The sequence below is a fragment of the Rhea americana genome, unplaced genomic scaffold (assembly GCF_003343005.1).
Source record: "Rhea americana isolate MKP2758 unplaced genomic scaffold, rheAme1 scaffold_1, whole genome shotgun sequence".
Classification (NCBI taxonomy): domain Eukaryota; kingdom Metazoa; phylum Chordata; class Aves; order Rheiformes; family Rheidae; genus Rhea; species Rhea americana.
The window spans coordinates 6,953,806-6,973,858 of NW_028185038.1; the positions used below are offsets into that span (position 1 = coordinate 6,953,806).

At 42.0% G+C, this 20,053-nt stretch overlaps 1 protein-coding gene across 1 annotated transcript in view; it reads left to right on the forward strand.

Moving 5' to 3' along the window:
- The window catches only part of RELN (reelin), a gene marked incomplete at its 5' end in the record, with an annotated part of 298,722 nt that overhangs the window by 252,142 nt on the left and 26,527 nt on the right, over positions 1-20,053 (forward strand). The window contains 10 exons of the mRNA XM_085298374.1: positions 926-1,146; positions 2,061-2,208; positions 5,597-5,855; positions 6,771-7,020; positions 9,207-9,375; positions 14,202-14,342; positions 15,713-15,890; positions 17,100-17,293; positions 18,445-18,701; positions 19,449-19,603. Coding sequence (XP_085154500.1) covers positions 926-1,146; positions 2,061-2,208; positions 5,597-5,855; positions 6,771-7,020; positions 9,207-9,375; positions 14,202-14,342; positions 15,713-15,890; positions 17,100-17,293; positions 18,445-18,701; positions 19,449-19,603 — 1,972 coding nt within the window. The remainder of the gene's footprint in view (positions 1-925; positions 1,147-2,060; positions 2,209-5,596; positions 5,856-6,770; positions 7,021-9,206; positions 9,376-14,201; positions 14,343-15,712; positions 15,891-17,099; positions 17,294-18,444; positions 18,702-19,448; positions 19,604-20,053) is intronic.

Here is a 20,053-nt window from a genome sequence, read left to right on the forward strand (position 1 = left end):
AATTTGGCAACAACCTGTGCTATTGTTTCATATGCTTCATTTAGATGTCTCTAACATGACATATTAAACATGAAATACTTTCTCCTTCTCACTTTTCTAGTTTTCTTTCTCTTTTAAAATGTTTTCTCATTTCATAATAAAATTATTCTCTCAATAGTTTTTCTCCTGCTTGGTGTGTTTTCCCTTCTTCCACAGCCTGTTCCTCTTCATATGCACCCCTGATGCAATAGTACCTGGAAGGCAAATTAAAGATGTCAGGCCAGCACCAAAGGAAGAATACAGTTTAAATTAACAACATGACATATCAGTCTTTTTTAAGATTAAGTTCCACGAAAGCATCTGCACCAATGCTTAGTGACGTGGCAGATCAGGTTTTCTTTTCATGTAATTTAGGGTGAGGGTTTTACCACCCCAATTCCACAGGTGTCTCCCAGGGGACAGTGTGACAGTATGAAGTTGGATTTCACTCACCAGCAGAAGGTGAAAGCGATACAGTCCGACCTAGAGACTGCTGACCAAAGCAGAAGGAAAGCATCTGACCACGGCCATGCCTCCTCCCCACAACTGATGGAGAGAAGAGTGGTTAGATTTCAGTTCCCATGTTCAAGTCCATCATTCAGTTTTTTATTATAACTGATAAATAGTGTTGGTCTTGTTTCCATCAGTACTTGGGCTGAGTATCAGCATAAAGATACATTAAGTATTGAAGGAATTGGGTATAGCAGTTAATTTCTAGAATCAAACTAGATCGTGCCAGTTCTAACTAAAAGAACACTGTGTGTGTGTGTGTGTGTGTGTGTGTGTGTGTGTGTGTATCTATATACACATATATATAGATAGAAAAGCATATGCATATACATATTTTGCACAAATTCAAAAATACAAAACTAAGACTTAAATTACACACACTTTACACCTTTTTCAGGTTGGCAAGGTTCAGATGGTACCAAGGGTTTTATCCTGCTGGATCCCAGCCAGTGACCTGGGCCATTGACAACGTGTACATCGGTCCCCAGTGCGAGGAGATGTGCAATGGCCATGGCAGTTGTATCAATGGGACAAAGTGCATCTGTGACCCTGGATATTCTGGGCCAACCTGCAAAATAAGCACAAAGAATTCTGACTTTCTTAAGGATGATTTTGAAGGTATCTCTTTTCTTTTCACTCTGATTTCTGTCTATCAGTGTGGAACGTAGAGCTAAAGGGATCAAAGAGTGAATCTTCCTCACCTTCTTCATGTTTCTGAATTTAATTTATGCTATGGGAGTATTCATATGAATCAAGCTGGGTAGACATAATTCTCCAGCGTGGTTTGTGGCTGTGAATTGTCAGTTTGGAATATCTGACTCTTTGCCAAATTGTTAACGCTAAAGTACAAAATCTTCACTGAAAATCTACATGTAGAAAATAATTTTAATAGAAAATGATAGCATACAGAGTTTCCAGTTAAAGGTATGTCGATTTAATTCTCATAAAATGATGTATTATTACTGGAGTGAATGCTGCTTGGGTTTTTGACTTTAGCGCAGACAGAATGCACACAAGTGAGACAAATGAAAAAGGGCTCCASGTTGTGGAGTGTCCCACTGCAAAGGACGTCTAAGTAGTCTTAATATCGCCAATATGTCTGCAGAACGGACCTTGTGTCAACGGTGAGGGCCTCTGTTGAGCAGGTGCTGCAGGTGGGGACCCCAAGCAAGTGGTGCCAGGAGGGAGCTCAAAGCCCCTCGTTGTGCCCAGGCAAACCCCAGTGCATGCCTACCTGCACCTTGAAAAGCACATCGAGATTTCCTCTGCCAACAAGCGTGGCAAGAAGAACATGTAAAGCAGTACCCATGAGTCAAAATCCTCCCTTTGCAGTGCTACTGTTCATTTGAATTTTGTCCATGCTTTGCATACATACTAGCACATGGCACCCAAAGTTTCTCTGTAGAGAAGGATGCTTCATTCACTTCATTCAGCATATAATGTTTAATTTAACTCTCTTCCTCTAAAAATAATACTCATGCAATAGGAATGCTTCAGAATGAATCATAAATATGTATTTACTGTGTATTCAGGTCAGCTAGAGTCAGACAGATTCCTGCTTGTGAGTGGGGGAAAGCCATCAAGGAAGTGTGGTATCCTTTCTGGAGGAAACAACCTTTTCTTTAACGAAGAAGGCTTACGTATGCTGATGACTCGAGATCTAGACTTGTCACAAGCAAGGTAATACAATTTTAAAATGTTTTTAGGATTTCACTGAAGGAATAATATACTGGAGAATCATAATATATACATGATATTTCAGTTGCAAAGGCAAGCTGATGTATCCTGCAGTGCTTAGTCTAGCAAGTATTCCATTTTAACCACTGTAACCATTTTAAATTAATTTTAACTTGAACTTTAATTGAATTAATCATTCTGGAATAGGAGCTGCAGGCTCTAACACCATATATTGAGTAGTTTATGCAAGTATTTTATTTCTTAAATGCAGAACATGAAAACTGGTTGTTTGTCACACGCTCCATTTGTCCTACAGTTTGTTGTACTATGAGTCATTGCTGAAGCAGGAGTATCTGCTGCCAGTGTAACTGTTACATTCATCATCTCATAATTCCTTAATTTCTGAAGCTTAATTTCTTCTTATTGTGCACATTTGTTTCCAATAATTCACTGAGAAATCCCCATCAAGTTGTCACCAGCCGTGCTGAGCATAGCTATTGAAAAATATTTTTAGTGTACTTCGAGATTGYGCAGTATTATTATGGCCTGCAGAGGACATATTTGATGAGGGAGAAATGCTATGCAAGCCACATAAAGAAGTTATGCCAGGGCAAATTAAGTCACGTCCTAATTGTGTGCAAACTAACAAACGGCCAATGTTTTCTGATTTACTCAGTAGCTTAGCTTATATTCTTGCGTTATTATTTCTGAGAGATTGTATTTGCTCTAAGACTTTCCTACTGATCTCTTGCAAACACACTACTCCTCTCTAGTGTTCTGTGGGAAACACTTTCATAGACACTTCATCTCCTTTTGACTCRTCTTCTTTAGCATTACAGCTTTAATAATGATTTCATTGCAGAGCCTCATAGCCAATACAGATGCTTAATTTCTAACTATTACATTTTTAGACAAGCAATTAGCTAACCTTCAGTAAAGGGTAATATTAGAGGTCCCTGTACTGAATTTGTGAGATTACTCAAAGCAAACTTTTCAGAACTTGGTCAGCATGAACATCAATACTTCTATAGTAATTTGATTTCCTAGGCTGTTTTGAAATTTAAAGATCATTTATTAAAAAATATGAGATTTGTAAGTAGCTCCATTAGACTAAATGACATATTTTCCTTCTCGCTCATGTTCAAAGAACTGTCATTGATCTCTTCTCCATGACAGTCTGTAGCTGGATTTGCATATATTGACCTTGGAGTGTTACATGACATTAAACAACTCCGATGCAAATAAAAGAAAAACATATGTATATGCTATGAAAAATGTTCACCWAATAACTGTATATTCTCTTCTAAACAGCCAGGTAGACTCTAAACTCATTGCTGGTGGCTGTTCTCTTAACATCCCAAAGCAATTGCACTGGGATTTTCTAAATTTCCAGGCTGATTCTGTAGGCCACCTGCAAAGAGCCACCASAGGTTTGGCTTTGGCACAGACATGRGAAGTTCCACAAAGAACCTGGAGTAGTATCAGTTTATGCCAGAAATGAAGAGAACCAGAGTTTCTAACAGCTCTTTTAAAGAGAACTAGGCTCGGTGATCACATTAAAAGCCTCCCTTCTTCTCAGCAGACCCCCTGCAATACTTTGATCTGCAAACATCGGGAATTTAAATTAAGTGGACTCTCTAATCCAGTATCCTGTCTCCTCAAGTGTGTATTTTGAAGAATTTAACATAAGGGCCAGTGTATTATGGAGGTGCCGGGAGTTGAAACTACACAGTGTGAAATATCAGTGGGGACAGTATATTTTAAGTATCACAGTTGATCAAACCCTTTTCAGTTCTGAGTTACTAGAAGAATATCCTCATCTTCTGGTGCTACTGCAGCTACACAAAAAYTTTGATTTTCTATGTCATAATAGGTAGAACCTTTCCAAAAATATCTGTGGATTTGGAAAAGAGAAGCTTAAAATTACTTTTTAATCTGTACAACTTTTTAGGTTACCTATGTCTGACTGGACTATTACTTTATTAATAAAAAATTCAGATAAAAGAATAGCAATCTGTAGAGAGCAGATCAGCAGAGACAAGGTCACCTGGGTTTATTTCCTTTAAATTGCATGGTGAATGTCAAAGYGAATCTGCAGAGGAACAGAGACTTGCCAGCAGTAAATCCAATCCATTACAGTTGATATGTTGATCCACGAGGGTCCCCAGTGTTTCTTTATAGCACAGGCAATACGTTATGTCTGGGACACAGAGCTGGATATAATCTATAGTGAAAGAAGTTATATATAGCACAAACAGAAACCACGAGTCGCAGCGAGCTCTGGAATTAATTGACTTGCTGGTACGGTGTCTTACGGGAGCTGGGTCTCCTCAGCAGCACTTGCAGCCTCCACTCCCAGCAGATCTGCCTGCAGATCGAAACAGAGTAAGGCCTCTGACACGAAACTCGAGACGCAGCGCTGCATTTAACCGGGAGCCAGGCAGCACTAATGCAATAATAATTAGAACAGATACAACACGTTAAGGCTGTGCAAAAGCTGTGCAAACATGAATTAATACTTGTAATAGCCCTGTGAGTCAGGTAGGTAAATACCATTACAAGAGCACTTCCCTCCACTCCGTGTGCAGCAGAGTGCTGCTTATAAGCAGCAGCTAACAGGAAGAATTTCCCAGTTTAATCCAGGCCTGTTGTCCCTCTTTGGAGCAGCCGGTTAAAAAGAGGATGAAACCGCTCGTGTCCCTTGGTGTTCTCGTATTGGCTTCAGGGAAGCCAGCGCGTTTGACCATTCAGGCAAACGGACAAAATCATCCCTGACAGTGAAATGTATTTTGTTCACCTGTCCAGATTTTATCTAAATCCTGCCAGTGGATGCTTAYTTTAAATAGAAGCATTTCAGTAAATTCATAGCAAATCCTGATCTACCTAAGGCATCGTTGCCTTTCTGCCACCAAAATCTGTGTTCGCAGGCTACAGGATAAGAATTTCACGCAGGATTATGTTTCTGATATTTGCAGCAGCATCTGCTACGCAGACAAAAGCTCAAAACGTGAATGACGGGCTTTGTTCAGCTCCTTCTACCTGGCGGACTTCCACGCAGGCAGAACGAGCTGTAGCCAGCCCACCTGGCTGTTTACTTACGTTCTGGAGGCTTTGGAAAGGAAATCACAAGATCTCCGAAAGCTGAGCCTTATACCAAGGAATCACTGGGCTACTCAATAGACAGAAATAAGAATATTCAAATTAGGAAGTCTTGAGCTGGCAAATCTTCATATAGCTACCGAGTCTATAATCCAAATATTATATTGGCATAATGTCCCCCAGGGTAAACGAATGAAACAAAACTGACTTGGACGAAGTTTAAGCCTCCTTGGTTGATTATCTAGTATGTTCCAGAAAAAAAAATTTTTACCGTAATTGCTCCCACTGTCAGATTTGTGCAGTTCTTCATGAGACTGGGATGCGGAAAGGGGGTCCCAGACCCTAGAAGCCAACCGGTGCTTTTACAGTACTCACTCAACGGTGGCCTCACCTGGAGCCTTCTTCAGGAGTTCCTCTTCAGCAACTCGAGCAACGTGGGCCGATACATTGCCCTAGAAATTCCCCTGAAGGCTCGTTCCGGCTCCACTCGACTTCGCTGGTGGCAGCCATCTGAGAACGGGCATTTCTACAGTCCATGGGTAATCGATCAGGTAAGTAACCTGCTAGAGGTTTTTTTAATATAATTTTAGAATATCTTCAGTCTTAATGTTTCCCATAATGTCGATGTATGTCATTTCACTGGGCCAACCAAAATGCTTTTTATTTCTATAAGTATTCCAGAAATTACTTTTTATGAATTGGTATAAATCCGAAGAAACTCCACTAAAGTCATTGCATTCGAAGTAGTGTTGTTGGATGGTCCAAGGTCAATTTTCTTCAATATTTGTGGATGTTTTCTATAATAATTGGTACAAGTCTTTGGAAATACCCAGATACTGAGCTCCCAGCCATGTTTAATAACAGGGTTACAAAATATTCCTTTCCATTGYTTTAAACCCCTTCCCATCATTTAAAATTGAAAAAATCCTTATTCTTTCATTCCTGTATCTTCATTGAATGTAGCTAGTTACATTATTTCAGAACAATCAAAAACTGAATTCAGAATAACAAATTAAAATTATTTCTACCCTGCTTCCAGCTGAATAGTAAAATGCTGGTTAATTGAAGTCAATGCATAACACAAATCATCATGCCGATGCTCTCTGATAGTAGYGCATTAGAGTACAACTGAACAGTCAGTGGGAAAAATAACAATATAATCATTTTGCTCTTATCAACATTTTTTCTTTTGAGTAGTTTTACTTCACCCAAGTTCAGCTCCCTGAACTTTAGATTTTTACTGCTGAGCCAGTCACTTGAGGATCCCTTTATAGGAAAAACTATTCCTTTTCCTCATAACATGAACTCTTTACAAAGCAAATTTGTTCATTTGGGGCAAGCAGAGTATATACATGTAGGTCAATACATCTTTTCCTCCCTAGGATTCTAGGACATGTAAGAGTATGTGAAGAGTCTGAACCTTTTTTTTTTTTTTTTTAATAACAGTTCCTTTCTTAACGTTTCAGATTCTTATTGGAGGAAACATCTCTGGTAATACAGTATTAGAAGATGATTTCACTACACTGGATAGTAGAAAGTGGCTGCTCCATCCTGGTGGGACAAAGATGCCCGTCTGTGGGTCTACCGGGGATGCTTTAGTATTCATCGAGAAAGCTAGCACCCGCTACGTTGTCACCACTGACATCGTTGTCAATGAAGACTCTTTCTTGCAAATAGATTTTGCAGCATCCTGCTCTGTCACAGAGTCCTGTTAYGGTAATGACTTCTTAGTGTATCATGCCCTTCCTGTTCTTCTCTTGGACAGGAAAGTTCTCCTGTTTTCTGATTCCATTATCCGTCATAACAAAAAAGCTGAGAAACAAAGGAAATCTGCGTGTTTCTAACAGGAATTGCAATTTCAGCATTTATTGTTGGTGTCTGAAGCCTAGGACAAAGTAAGGTGTTCGATAAGTTCTTCCCTCCAGGCATTTAAGTTGCTATCCAAAACACATTCCCATAACACATTTAGGAGAAGACTAACGGCTGTCTTACTCAAATCCGTTTAACATAACATAACATYAACCTAATCCTTCTTCTTGAGATGATATTGTAATTCTGAAAATAAGTGGTTGGGTGTTGGCAACACATATTTCTTGTTTGGTGAGTTTGCATTTTTCATGATGTCTCAGTTCAGGTCTCACTTGTACATGTATAACGAAGAAATCATTTATGTCAGCATACATTGACACAAGTCAGGATCGAATACAAAAATTTGTATCATCCATATGAAATAATAACTATATTCATATATACATATATAAATGTGTGTAAGTGTGTACATGTATCTATGCACACACACACGCATATATATATAGACACATAAATACATATATAAAAAAAWGCATGGATTATGCCAACAATCATACAGAAAAAATTAAGAAAATCATGTAACTAAAGATTCCATTATTATGTGAATTTTAAAATACTCAAAAATGGGTATTCCTAGCTTTTGAATGCTTGTTTGTACATCTTACATTCTTTTAGCCTACAGTTTTGGGGTACAGATTTTTAGGAGCAGTGGAATGTAATATGGTGCAGCAAACAGCATGTGCACATTCATGAAGTTGAGGTCTATTCCTCTGGATTCCACAGAAAAATAGAAAAATAGTTTTACACTAAGTCTCTAAAGTAACTTACCTGGAAGTAAATGAGATATTTTACTCACRTGCTTAAGAACTTTGTTTTTCTTTTAGTCTTAAAACCACTACAACATCCCTATGGTCATGTCTGTTAAGTTTAAGAGTGTTTGGACAGCTTAGTTATATACCAGCAAAGAAACTGTTCCTTCTATTTGGTTTCTTCGTCTACTACATTTWACATTATCTTAACTCTGTATGAAATTAGACAGAACATTAACTAATGATGCTTCCAGTTACGGTGAGGAAAGCGTTTCGTTTTGGAGATCAAGATTTATCATTAAATACCCACTTACCCTTGTTTGCATCCACTTGTGCTGTATTTATGTAACACGGTGTTCTGGGCTGACAAGTTGAGTAGGACTGGCTGACCGATTCATGGTCATCCTCTGTGCATGAGGATAGAAGAAACAGGCCTGTAGTAATCAAAAAAGCTAGTAGTTTTACCACTACTGCCACTGCAACCATGCTCCATCTTTTACACCACCAGAATGCTTGGCAGCTGGGACATTTATGTAAAGTTACAGATCTGCGCCTTTATTATTTGCTTTTTAATGGCTACATAAAAGTTTAAGCTGAAGTATTTAGTGAGCTTGACTACCCTTTATTTTCGTAATAAAAATTTATAAGCCATGAACAGCAAAACAGTGGAACTGATGAGAAATGAATACATTAGTATAATATATCTAGATTATGTTTGAGTGAAAGCAAGCTCACTGACAAACTCAGTTTAAAACTGTTTATGCTGGATACTAAACTGAGCTGGTCTCAACTGATGTGGAAGAGTGACTTCTGGATCTTGTTACAAATCCAGAAATTTGAATTTGAGAGTTACTCTGACTTACACAAAGGTCACATCGAGCCAGAACTCATCCTTCAGCCTGAGAAATGCAGAATTTGCTGGTCATGATGCTGTCACATCACTTTCTTGCATGCTGCAGCTACAAAAATTGGCTTGACTTCATCACGGCAACCTGACATTGCTTGTCTTTGGTGGAGCTCCTCTGAGTTAGGTGGCTGGTACATAGGTGTACTGCAGCCTTCTCCTTAGTTACACCTGCTCAGCAACATTTCATGTCTTGTAACCTTGCCACTGGCGGGGGGGGGATCTTCACGTTTTAGACACAATGGTTTGAAAAGTTTCAAGTGGTTATTTTGTCAAAATAGCGTAGACTTGTTACTAAAGGTCTACAGGCTTACCAGGTTACTGAGGACCTAAGGATGTAAGCCTCTAAATTAGCTAACGTGTTGTCTTTCCACCCTTAGCTATTGAACTGGAATATTCAGTGGATCTTGGACTGACCTGGCACCCGATTTTGAGAGACTGTCTTCCCACTAACGTAGAGTGCAGCAGGAACCATCTCCAGAGGATTCTGGTGTCAGACACTTTCAACAAATGGACCAGGATTACTTTGCCTCTACCACCCTATACTAGGTATCTCCCACTGGTTTTCTGCAGAATTAATCTAAATGCGTAACTATGTACTGAGGTTTGATATCATAGTRTTAAAATAGATGAACATTACCATTTTTGTTCTTTTTGTTCAGTCCATATATACAGTGACCATACAGATAAATGAACCCCTATCCTCCTGCTTTGCCTAAAGATTGCAGAACTACTATGTGCATTTCCCTTTTTTGTTTGCTTGTTATCTAGAGATAGGAAATTCCTTTATACTTACTATATTTTAAACCACCACAATTGGAAAAAGCAGCTAGAGAACAATTACGATGTACATCCTTCCTCTCTAGGGTATCCTACAATTATCTCTTTTGTGTGACCGTGGCAGAAGTGCAGTTTGAGATGGGAATAAAATTTGCTTCTTCTCTGGAAGGAATAAACACGCTGATTTCCTTAGGTTTCCTAATCATGCGCCCCCATTACARTCCTGTGCTCTGCAGCTCTGTTGGCCACTGTATGTGAGATGGGCCCTTGCTTTAACTCTTCCTCATCCTCCAAGGCATCTTTTTTGTCTCAGGAGGTGCTAAATTTCAATAACTTGAACATGCTGGAATGCAYAGTGGATATTCTGGTGAGCCTCTACATGGGTAAAAGAGGTCAAGAGATGTCTTGTGGTTCACTTACAAGGCAAGGGGAACCTTCTCTGTTGTCTCCTGGGAGGGGCAGGGGCAGGGAGAACTTTTTAAAGAATCAAATGTTATTGTCATCGTCACAAAATTCAGTTTGTTTTGGTGGTTATTGGCTAATTCTATTGTCTGAATCCTCACCTGCATCCTGTTCTTGCTGTTGTTGGCTACGGACTAGTGTTTTAAAAGTAACTTTTTTAGGCTTCTTGTTTTTCTGTACATTCTTTGTATCCTCTGTGTCTGTCTCGACTTTCACACTCTCGTCATTGTTTTTGTACAAGCCCCATTTTCACCTCCTCTTCCTCTTGTACATTCTTTTGTTTTGGGGGAAGGAAGGAAGAATTGCGGCGGTTGTTGGGAAGTAGTGTGTTGCGCAGCGAAAGGAGCTGTTCGGCACTGACAGTGCTAGTGGTAGCACTGTCAGGGAAACATTTCACTATGATGCCCTGAAAACTRCCTGAAATTTTGTCCAAAATGATCCATGTAGTGATAGCTGGTAATTCAGAATTGCAGTCTATGTCCTTCTTGATGTACCTGTTTCGCAGTGGTACCAAAYGTGCCTGGTCCCTGTGTAGTCTGTTACCTTTGCTGATGTAAAACCTTCAGTAACACCATGCACTTGCTTGCCTGCAAAGATGCAATAGTGCCATGCACGAGCAGCTTCTCAGGCGGGGGTTTCTGACCACATTTACTATGTCCATGCTAGGCCAGTCTTTGTCTTTAAGGGCAAGTGGTACAACAGATCTTGTATCCAAATGAGCAAATGCTCTTCCTCCCCAGAACCGGGTGGCCTCATGCAAGCTCCCTCCTAGAAAGAGCCRCTGCTTTGCACTGACCTTAGTGCCTGCTGAAGCGTTGTCCAGGACAGTGCTGGTGCCTCAGGCCAGAGCAGTGCTGGGAGGCACACAAACAGCTAACCCAACAGAGTCAGCAGTCATGCACCAGACCCTGTGTTCCCCTCCCTGTTTACTGCACTGGCACAGGAGAGGATCTGAGATCCCTGCTGTCCCAGCCACACCACCGGTGGTGCCCGTGCTCAGCTGAGTGTGCATGGTAACTCTTAAGGCTATGTCTACCTTAGTGTTCAGTGTGAATCAGAAACCTGCTTTGGCAGCAAATCTCCCAGCTGTCCCAGCTTACGCTTACGTCCGCATCAGGAGGTGGTCTTGGAGAACACAGATTCCTTTGGGGTGAAACAAAACTGGAAGAGGCCCTCCTACCACAAATGGGTGTTCAGCCCGCAAGGCTGCTCTGCAGCTAGTCCAAACCTGGATGTCAGGCCCTCAGCACCGCCTGCTTCACTCCGCAGCATTGCTCCTCTTGCCTAGCCCCACTCAGCGTATGCTGAATTCGCTGCAGGCACAAGAGTAGTGACAGTACAGCTATATCCTGTCTCTTTGATAAGATTGTTGCAAAAGCAGCAAACTAATGCACATGAAAGTTCGGAAGCACTGACCTTTGCTTTTTAAAAAATGTACCAAGCACTGATGCAGTTGCCGTAAGTTTGGGAACTAGTAGTGGAAAATTCCGTGTTCTATTACTAATTGTCTTTGGCGTCTAGACTGTTTCCCTATCTTCACTGCAGTGCTTTATGTCAGGTAATAGTACTTTTTTAGGACTTGTCAGCATTGATCTCTTCTTCTCTGGTTACCCTTTTGTACTGCTTCACCATATATTGTCTGCAAAATCCATTACCCCAACAGTCCATGTATAATGTCTGTAAATTTGTCTTCAGGAAGGRCTTTCTAGGCTGAAAAGGTTAAATCAAGACTGGGTTGGTGTTCCGAGCCAATTAAATTCRGACCTGAAAGGAACCTACAGCCTGAGATTAATTCAGTTTTATAAATAACTGTGCTTTTAAGACTGAATTTTTTGACACCTTCTGTTTCTAAGGTAGAAGTCTGATGCCCCAATTGAGGCAAAAATTGCTCTACCATCCTATCCAATAACTACAATTCTCAGCCCATGTCATCACATATCTCAAAGGAGTTAAGATAAGGATTGCGTGAGAGAGGTTATTACAATATTAGCTCATAAGCAAGGGAGAAGATAAGCTTTAGAATAAGGAATAGTGCTGCTAATAGGCACTTTAATCTACATACATTTTATGCTGTTTTAYTATTTCAAACCTTGTAATAGCAGGTGTATGTTTCTGCCTGTTCGTACCTGTGTATTTTAGGGACCTGTATGCTACCTAGTCAATAATTTTGCCTGGCGCCCAGCACCCATACTTGCACAGCTGTACCCCAGAGTGCTGTATAAGCTGTGGCATGTAGGAGGTAATGAACAGTTATGTTTTATGTTAGTCTCAGAGCTGGCTTGGAAATGCAGAGCCAAACACAAAACTTCTCCCAGAAGCATCAGCTCCATAAATTGTCAGTAGAGTGCCAAACCTTAAGTCACCAGTGTGCAATATAGGTGCTGCTTCACAGAATAAGATTGACCTTATCATAAAAGTTCTGGTTTTATGCTGAATAAATTTGGGGGATTTTGCTGTTAATTTGTTTCRGAGCTTAAAATAATCATGATTTCTTCCTGAGCTTCAAAACAAACCAACTATGCAAAGTTCGATGCTGCCATCTAGTGCTGTATGACAAAACATGGACCAGCTTGAATTTTACATGGTGTTTTTGAACAGTTATAGAAGCTCAGCTATTCAAATGTAGATGTATACTGCTGAGTGAGCTGCRTACCTATTTGGAGTCCGCTGCCTGTTTTGGCTAGATTTCCATCATCTGGTTTGGGAGCTAAGACGCTTAATTCACACAGACAGCTGCATCAGAGCAAGGTGTTTGAATAAGGAGTTAAATTTCACCTTTAATCAAAAAAAAAAAAAAAAGAAAGAAAGAAAAGAAAGAAAACAGCCTACTGCAAGGAATTAGGATCACATCATAGACCCTTCCTTAACGCTTCCAGCCAGGCTCTGAGTGGCGGGGAGGGAGGAAGCTGCAAAGCCGGAGTCACACATTGCCGGGTCCCACCAGCACCGAATGAGGTGCTCTCGCCAGCTAGGAACRGCAGCGGCTCGCCGGGGAAGCAGCCCACTGCGCAGAGCGACACTGCCTAGCAGCGGTGAGGAGACTTCATAGAGAAGGAGTCCAGYCAAGCCAGTTTTGGGGTGGAAGCAATAAAGCTCAGACTTGAGGTGAAATATGAAGAATTCGGGGCTGCCTCTGGTGCGGGCTTTTGCTTCAGCTCACCATAGGGAGGATGGGGCCGTTGTAAAGCCAGGATCCAGTTCCTAGCTAACCTTTGGGTTCGGATTTTGCCGGGACCCAGCCAGGAAGCAGTTACAGCTCTAGTCAGAGATTCCTGGCTTCTTTGGCCACACAACCTTCTTCTTCCCACCTTCTTCTTCACCACACCAAACACGACTGACTTGCCTTGCTCTCGAGGGGATCCGTTTCCCACGTCCCGTGCTCTCACCATACCACTGAGCACCCACACTCTGTCCTGCGATGTGTCTGCGTGATCCGCTTCCTGCTTTCCATCCATCCCGTTGCCCTTCAAGGCTGAGAGAAGCGCACCGTRAACGTCCGGTTGTCTACAGACAGATCCTACCTTAAACCTCCCTCTGCTGTGCTAGAGACGGCAACAGGACCACAGACAACCAGAGTGCCATGGGGACCGCTCTTCGCTGTTTGTTGACCAGTATCACTGTAGAATGTCATTTTTCATGCTCTTTTTCGTTCTGTGCTTCTGTCATCTGCCATGTTATCCTAAGACTCGTGGAGAGGACCTTCCTTTCCATTAGAAATGTCAGGAATCAGATGGCTCCTCCATCTATTTACATGCTGGTCAAACCACATAAACCTGTTTGGCTTTGCTACAGCTGGACAGGACGAGCACGTCCGCGTGGCAGCACCGAGGGCTGCAGCGGCAGACAGGACAGGCCCTGGATCCCTGCCGAGCTGGGGGGACTCCGTGCAGGGCCAGCTGCAGGATCATCTGCCCATACCTGCTGCTCGCAAAATGCGGACCRTGGCATCCAGGAACACTCTTCCTGGCTTTTGGGGGGGGCTTTGTGGTTGTCACAAATCAGTCTTGGGTTGTGCTGTTGTCAAATAAATCTTCCAGGAGCACTAGCCTCAAGACTGAAATTTTCTTTCAGTCAAAAGTAAAGATTAGCTTAGCTAGAAATATTACCTTTCTATTTTCCTTTCTTTCCCAAAGGTCTCAAGCAACTCGTTTCCGCTGGCACCAGCCTGCTCCTTTTGATAAGCAGCAAACATGGGCAATTGATAACGTCTACATYGGGGACGGCTGTATAGACATGTGCAGCGGCCATGGCAAGTGCACGCAAGGCAACTGTGTGTAAGTGCAGTTTTTGCCCTGTCCTACACAGCACTGTAACGTTTCCCTCCTCCTCAGCTGTGAGTGTTTCTAAGGAAACTGCAGGAAAGGGAGGTAATTTTTAAAAGGAGGGTGGCTTTCACTTTTAAAACTGCAGGGCATCGGGGCCACTTGGGAACAGACGAGTCAAGAGGAAGGGCAAGCGAGCGGGCTGCTTGCCATGGGCTCTGCTTTTCCCTGCCAGTTCGCTGCCCCTTTGCCCGCCACGTGGGCTGCCGCAAGCCCGTTCCCCAGGGCAATGCACGAGCTGTGCCGCTGCCTCCTTTGCAGTGCAGCTCCCTTCCGGCAGCAGCAAGGAGGGCGTCTTCGAGGCTGCATGTGCCACTAGGGCCGTGCAGCCCTGGAGCCCCTCCAGGAGGAGCTGACCGTGGTTCCTGGAGTGGGTTTTGCTCCATGCCAGCCTCACATCCTGGCACGGGGTGCAGAGCAGCTGGGCTGCTGGTGGGACAGGTCTGCCAAGAGGAAGAACGGACGCCAGCTCTGCCCCAGGACTGGTGCTCATTCCATCGGTGGTCTGATGCTTCTGCTCCGTGGTGGCATTTGCCTGTGAATACAGACTGGCTCCATCTTCAAGCTTTCCGTGCCACAGCAAACATGGAGTCCTGCAGAGCTAAATAAACAACTGTTAGGACTTTGTAAATTTTTATCTCTGGCAACAGGAAAGTATCTTCCAGATGGATGTATTGTTTTTTTCCAGCCACCAATGGCAAGAGAAATGGGAGAATAGTTGTATAATTGTACTGCAACTGTGTTTGAAATATAGTCCGTGGAAGAACAGGCTATTACTATAGTGTCCTCTGTCCTTAAATCACTGAAGCACCCAGGGATAATCTCCCTGATGGAATTTGCATAGCAGCAGAACACATTTCCATGCTTCTAGCCAATCTTTGAGACATTATAAGGTTTTTCAGGAGAAAAAGAATGGGGATTGTAAAAAGGAACAACAGGAAAATATCCATCTACTTAAATTTGACAGAAAATGTAGCACTAGTAGGACTTTCTTTGGCTTGGCATATTCTCTTAGGTTTACCTATCAAAGTACAATGTATTTAACTGATAGCACTCTGTGCTAGATGTGTACTCTGTATTATCAGCTTGAATGAAAAGCACATACATAATACTAGCCTTCCTGATGTTATTTTTGTTCAACAACTTCAAAAAGTGGCAGAAGTTTGAAACCTCCCTAAGCCAAGCGCGTGCTAGTGCACACACTTGTCGAACGGAGACAGCCTTTAGGCTTGCGCCCTACTATGGACTAACACGGGACTGGTGAAACTGCTGCATAAAGCCATTTCCAGCTGAATTCACTTTACATTTTTTTTCCTCCAAAGGTGCGATGAGCACTGGGGTGGGATTTACTGCGATGAGCCAGAGACACCCCTTCCAACCCAGCTGAAAGATAACTTCAACCGGTCGCCATCTAACCAGAACTGGCTGACGGTGAACGGCGGGAAGCTGAGCACGGTCTGCGGAGCAGTGGCCTCCGGGATGGCTCTTCACTTCAGTGGGGTTAGTGTGCAGCACTGAGGCTGGCTTGTGCCTTTCCATGGTGTAAACGGGAAGGAGTAAAAAAAAGTGGAATAAACAGGAGTGTAATACAAAAATATACAATCTGATACCWGTTGCCTGGCTGGAGGTCAAAGTCTAACAGGTCCTACAGATTAGTGACCGCCAGAAACACTCGGGAAAGTAGAGAGCCATGTTCCTGCTTACGCTGCTTCCTGGAAAATAAGCAATAGTGTGCAGAGCTCAGCCTGAATACGTAGACGTTCAGTCCCACGCACTAATCATTAGGCTCTTCGTAGTACTTATAAATTCCACGGAGCATCGGAGTTTGGTGCAGCTTCTAATCTGATCACAGAGATATATTAATAACTATATATTTCCATGTGCATAACTTGTACTTGCTCATAGAAAATAAGTCCACGTGTAACTTCGTCCTTCAGATACTCCATGACTGGGCTTTTTTCAGCGTAACCTTGGAGTAAAATTTCATGTTTTCGTGTTTTATTTCATTTTTGCTCTATAGGTACGTAACTCAGACAGTTCCTGCCTTACAGTTTGCTTGTGGGTAACCTAGGTATTATACAAAAGGACAAAATAGTGTTTTAGAAATATGTGAACTTCATGGTCTTAGCTTTCTTTCCTGTATATTTATAATCAGGTTCAAACAGAAATATGTTTTCTAAAATAAACTAACAGAAGTATTAGCTCTCTCCATCCTTCCAACAGCACTTAGTAAGCATCTCTCTCTAACTAGTAGACTAAGTAGAGTGTGCAAAGTATATATGGGATTATGGGCATGTACAGATAATAGACGTGCTCTGCTATTTGATGGTTTGCATATTTCAGACTTCTACTGTGTAATTAATAAGTGATTTGTTAACTCTATGTCAAAAACCTCATGTTTTAGACTGGAGATGAGGATTTTTGCTGCTCTTGTACTCATCACAAAGATGTAGCTAATAATGAATATATCAAGTTGTAAGTACAAGTGTGTGTGTGAATACCCAGCAGGTATGTTTAAGATGAAATGTAACTGAAACTGTGTTCTCTGTGCAAGTCATTTATTGCTCTGTTGTGGCTTTATCTCTGTTGTAATTTGTAGAATTCTCCAATTATTTTTGAAAGTTGTACAAAATGAATTTATATTAATAGTGACTGTGTAATCTTTTACTTTTCATGTTCTCATCGTCATATTTTTTCATTGCTTTTAAGGGCTGCAGCCGTCTGTTAGTTACAGTGGATTTGAACCTCACTACTGCAGAATTCATCCAGTTTTATTTCATGTATGGATGTCTGATAACRCCCAATAACCGGAACCAAGGTGTCCTGCTGGAGTACTCTGTGAATGGTGGAATCACCTGGAACCTCTTAATGGAAATTTTCTATGATCAGTTCAGCAAGCCTGGGTTTGTAGATGTGTTTTTCTGCAAAAAAAAAAATCCTGTGCTAAGGTGAAGTGGTCTTGAATGTCCAAGAAGGACCTGTCTGATTTATTGATGTTGTGGTTTGGATGTAAAAATCTTTAAGAGTTTGACCTGTCCAGTCCTACAAGCATTTATGAATACCTTCAGTGCAAGTGCTTGAGCACCTGATGATCATATTTAGGCCTGAAATACAAGGGTAATAAGGAGTCCATGGCAGTTAGATTTGTAAATGATTGCATATTACTGGGAAAATAAGTGAAYAGCTACTCTAAAAAGATGTCCATCCTATTCTTTAAGGCTTAAGATTCTCCTCATTTGCAGTCTAGTTTCTTACTGACAAGAGCAGATGGTCCCTGCTTGAACTAGTTAGGAAATGGCTGGTGTAGAGAGGAGAAGCTGAATTTCTGCATATGCCCATCAAGAGGTCTGCACTGCACTCATGCCCTGCTTTCAGACTTCGGTGAGACCCAAATCGTGCTCAGGCTCTATCCCCACTGGTAACTTCACAGAATGATAGAAAACCGGGCTGAGAGGGAACCCACTGTCTGGTGCTTTATTCAAATACACCAAGAAATCACTGACACTTTAATTAGACAAAATATTTACATGTACTCTCATCTACTGTTGTAAAGGAAATAAGAAAACTGTACTGGAGCATTGCCATCTGATGAATGGCTCCAGGATGAAAATAGCAGTCTTAATTTTACTTCAAAATTTCACTTACTAATAAAAAAACATTGCAGCSTACAGTTCTCTGCCTCGATCTAAAACCACTAGAAGCTGCCGGTGATATCCAGGTATCCAAGATACCAGTCTGGACCATTGGATTTGGTCTCTTAAAGCATTGTTGGGCCCATGAGGTCACTCAACCCGTTGCCTGGCCTGGCCGTTGACCCTCCCCACCTCTCTCTGAGGCCTTGTGCTGGGGTGACRCTGGGGCTCATGAGGAAGGTTTTTGTTTTGTCGATCTCCCATAGGGGAAGGTAGGCTAGAAGTCCCTCTCCCTGCKTTCCCGACTTCGGTTTGCTCCAGGAGACAACAGAAGTGGACTGGTGAAAACACCTGGCACAGAGTGCTTAGAAGCGTATTCCTGCTATGGCTTTCACATGTCTTATTCCCGCGTTGTGCTGCAGCTTTGTGAACATCCTCCTTCCCTACGACGCCAAGACGGTGGGGACCCGCTTCCGCTGGTGGCAGCCCAAGCACGACGGTCTGGACCAGAACGACTGGGCTATCGACAACGTGCTGATCTCGGGCTCGGCCGATCAGAGGACTGTGATGCTCGACACCTTCAGCAGCGCCCCGCTACCGCAGCACGAGCGCTCGCCCGCCGATGCAGGGCCCACCGGGAGGATCGCCTTTGACATGTTTATGGAAGACAAAACTACAGGTAAAAGTTTTATGTGGATTGGAGTTAAACAGCAAGAAGTCAGTGCAGCGATTTCTAAATCTTTCCAGGCCTCTGAGTCTTTRTCTCAGTAGGAAAGATGCCATAGACATGCACAACATGAAAGGGCTCTTTCTTAGTTTACAAAATGCAAAAAGAAAACGTATAATGAAACTTTTTTTTTTTTTTTAATGAGTGAATTTACTCAGAAGATAAATTTCTCTTCAAGGAAAGAGAAAAGAATGAAAAAATGCTCTGCCAAGCAGATTTCTTAATCTGATTAATTGTTTTATATTTCCTAACTTTTTTAAACATTCTTTAAGGAAGTTAAGTTATATCTTATAGCTAGATTTTGTAAAAGAGGAAGTATGTCTGCATGTTTAGCAGGCTTATGAAATAACATTGCTGAGGTATTATTTGGACAGTCACATGAGCAATACCCATTAGAAAGTTCTCTTATAATGTCCAGTGCAACAAAACCTTATGTTCTGAATAAGTCTCAGATTCTTACTTCTTATGCATTAAAAGTAATTCTATAATCTTTATGTAAGAGAGTAGTAAGAGGTACTTTGAGCACTAAGTATAATAAATATATATGGGAAAGACGGAATGCTGACATTCTCTGGAGCAATAATAAATAATAGTTAYGTAGACTGAGAAACTGAGTCATGAATCTTTAGTAGCTCCCTGACTGAGTTCCTTATCTCATGTTGTCACTGTACGTTAGTGATATTCACATTTATTTTCAAGTGAATGAACACTGGTTATTCCACGATGATTGCTCAATTGAGAGATTTTGTGATTCTCCTGATGGTGTCATGATCTGTGGGAGCCACGATGGCAGAGAGGTTTATGCAGTCACTCATGACCTGACTCCTACAGACGGCTGGATTATGCAGTTCAAGGTAAAATCTGTCTGCTACATAAATATTGTAAGCCCCATTTTGTTTCAAGTAGTCAGGCAGATTTTTCGGGAGGTAGGATGATGCATAAGCCAACATGCAAGCCACTCCCAGCAGGGAAAAGTGTTATTATTAGTCCATCCTCTATTGTCTYATCTACCACAGGTTGGTCAGCCTTGGTACTGCAGACTGTTGTGCACAGGCACTGTGCTCGTCTTCAGCACAACAGCTGTGTGGCCAACATGTAATAAGGAGATTTACTACACATATATGGTGCCTATTTTGTCACAGCTGTTTGGTAAAGGGAAAGCCRCTCAAATGTAGCACATGACTCACTTTTCCCCATGCTTGGAGGGACCAGATTTCATTAGAGATCCCTGTGTGGTGCATGAGCTCAGGCAGGCTGCTCCATGACCATTTCTCCCACCAGCAGGCTGTAATGGATGCTGGTGT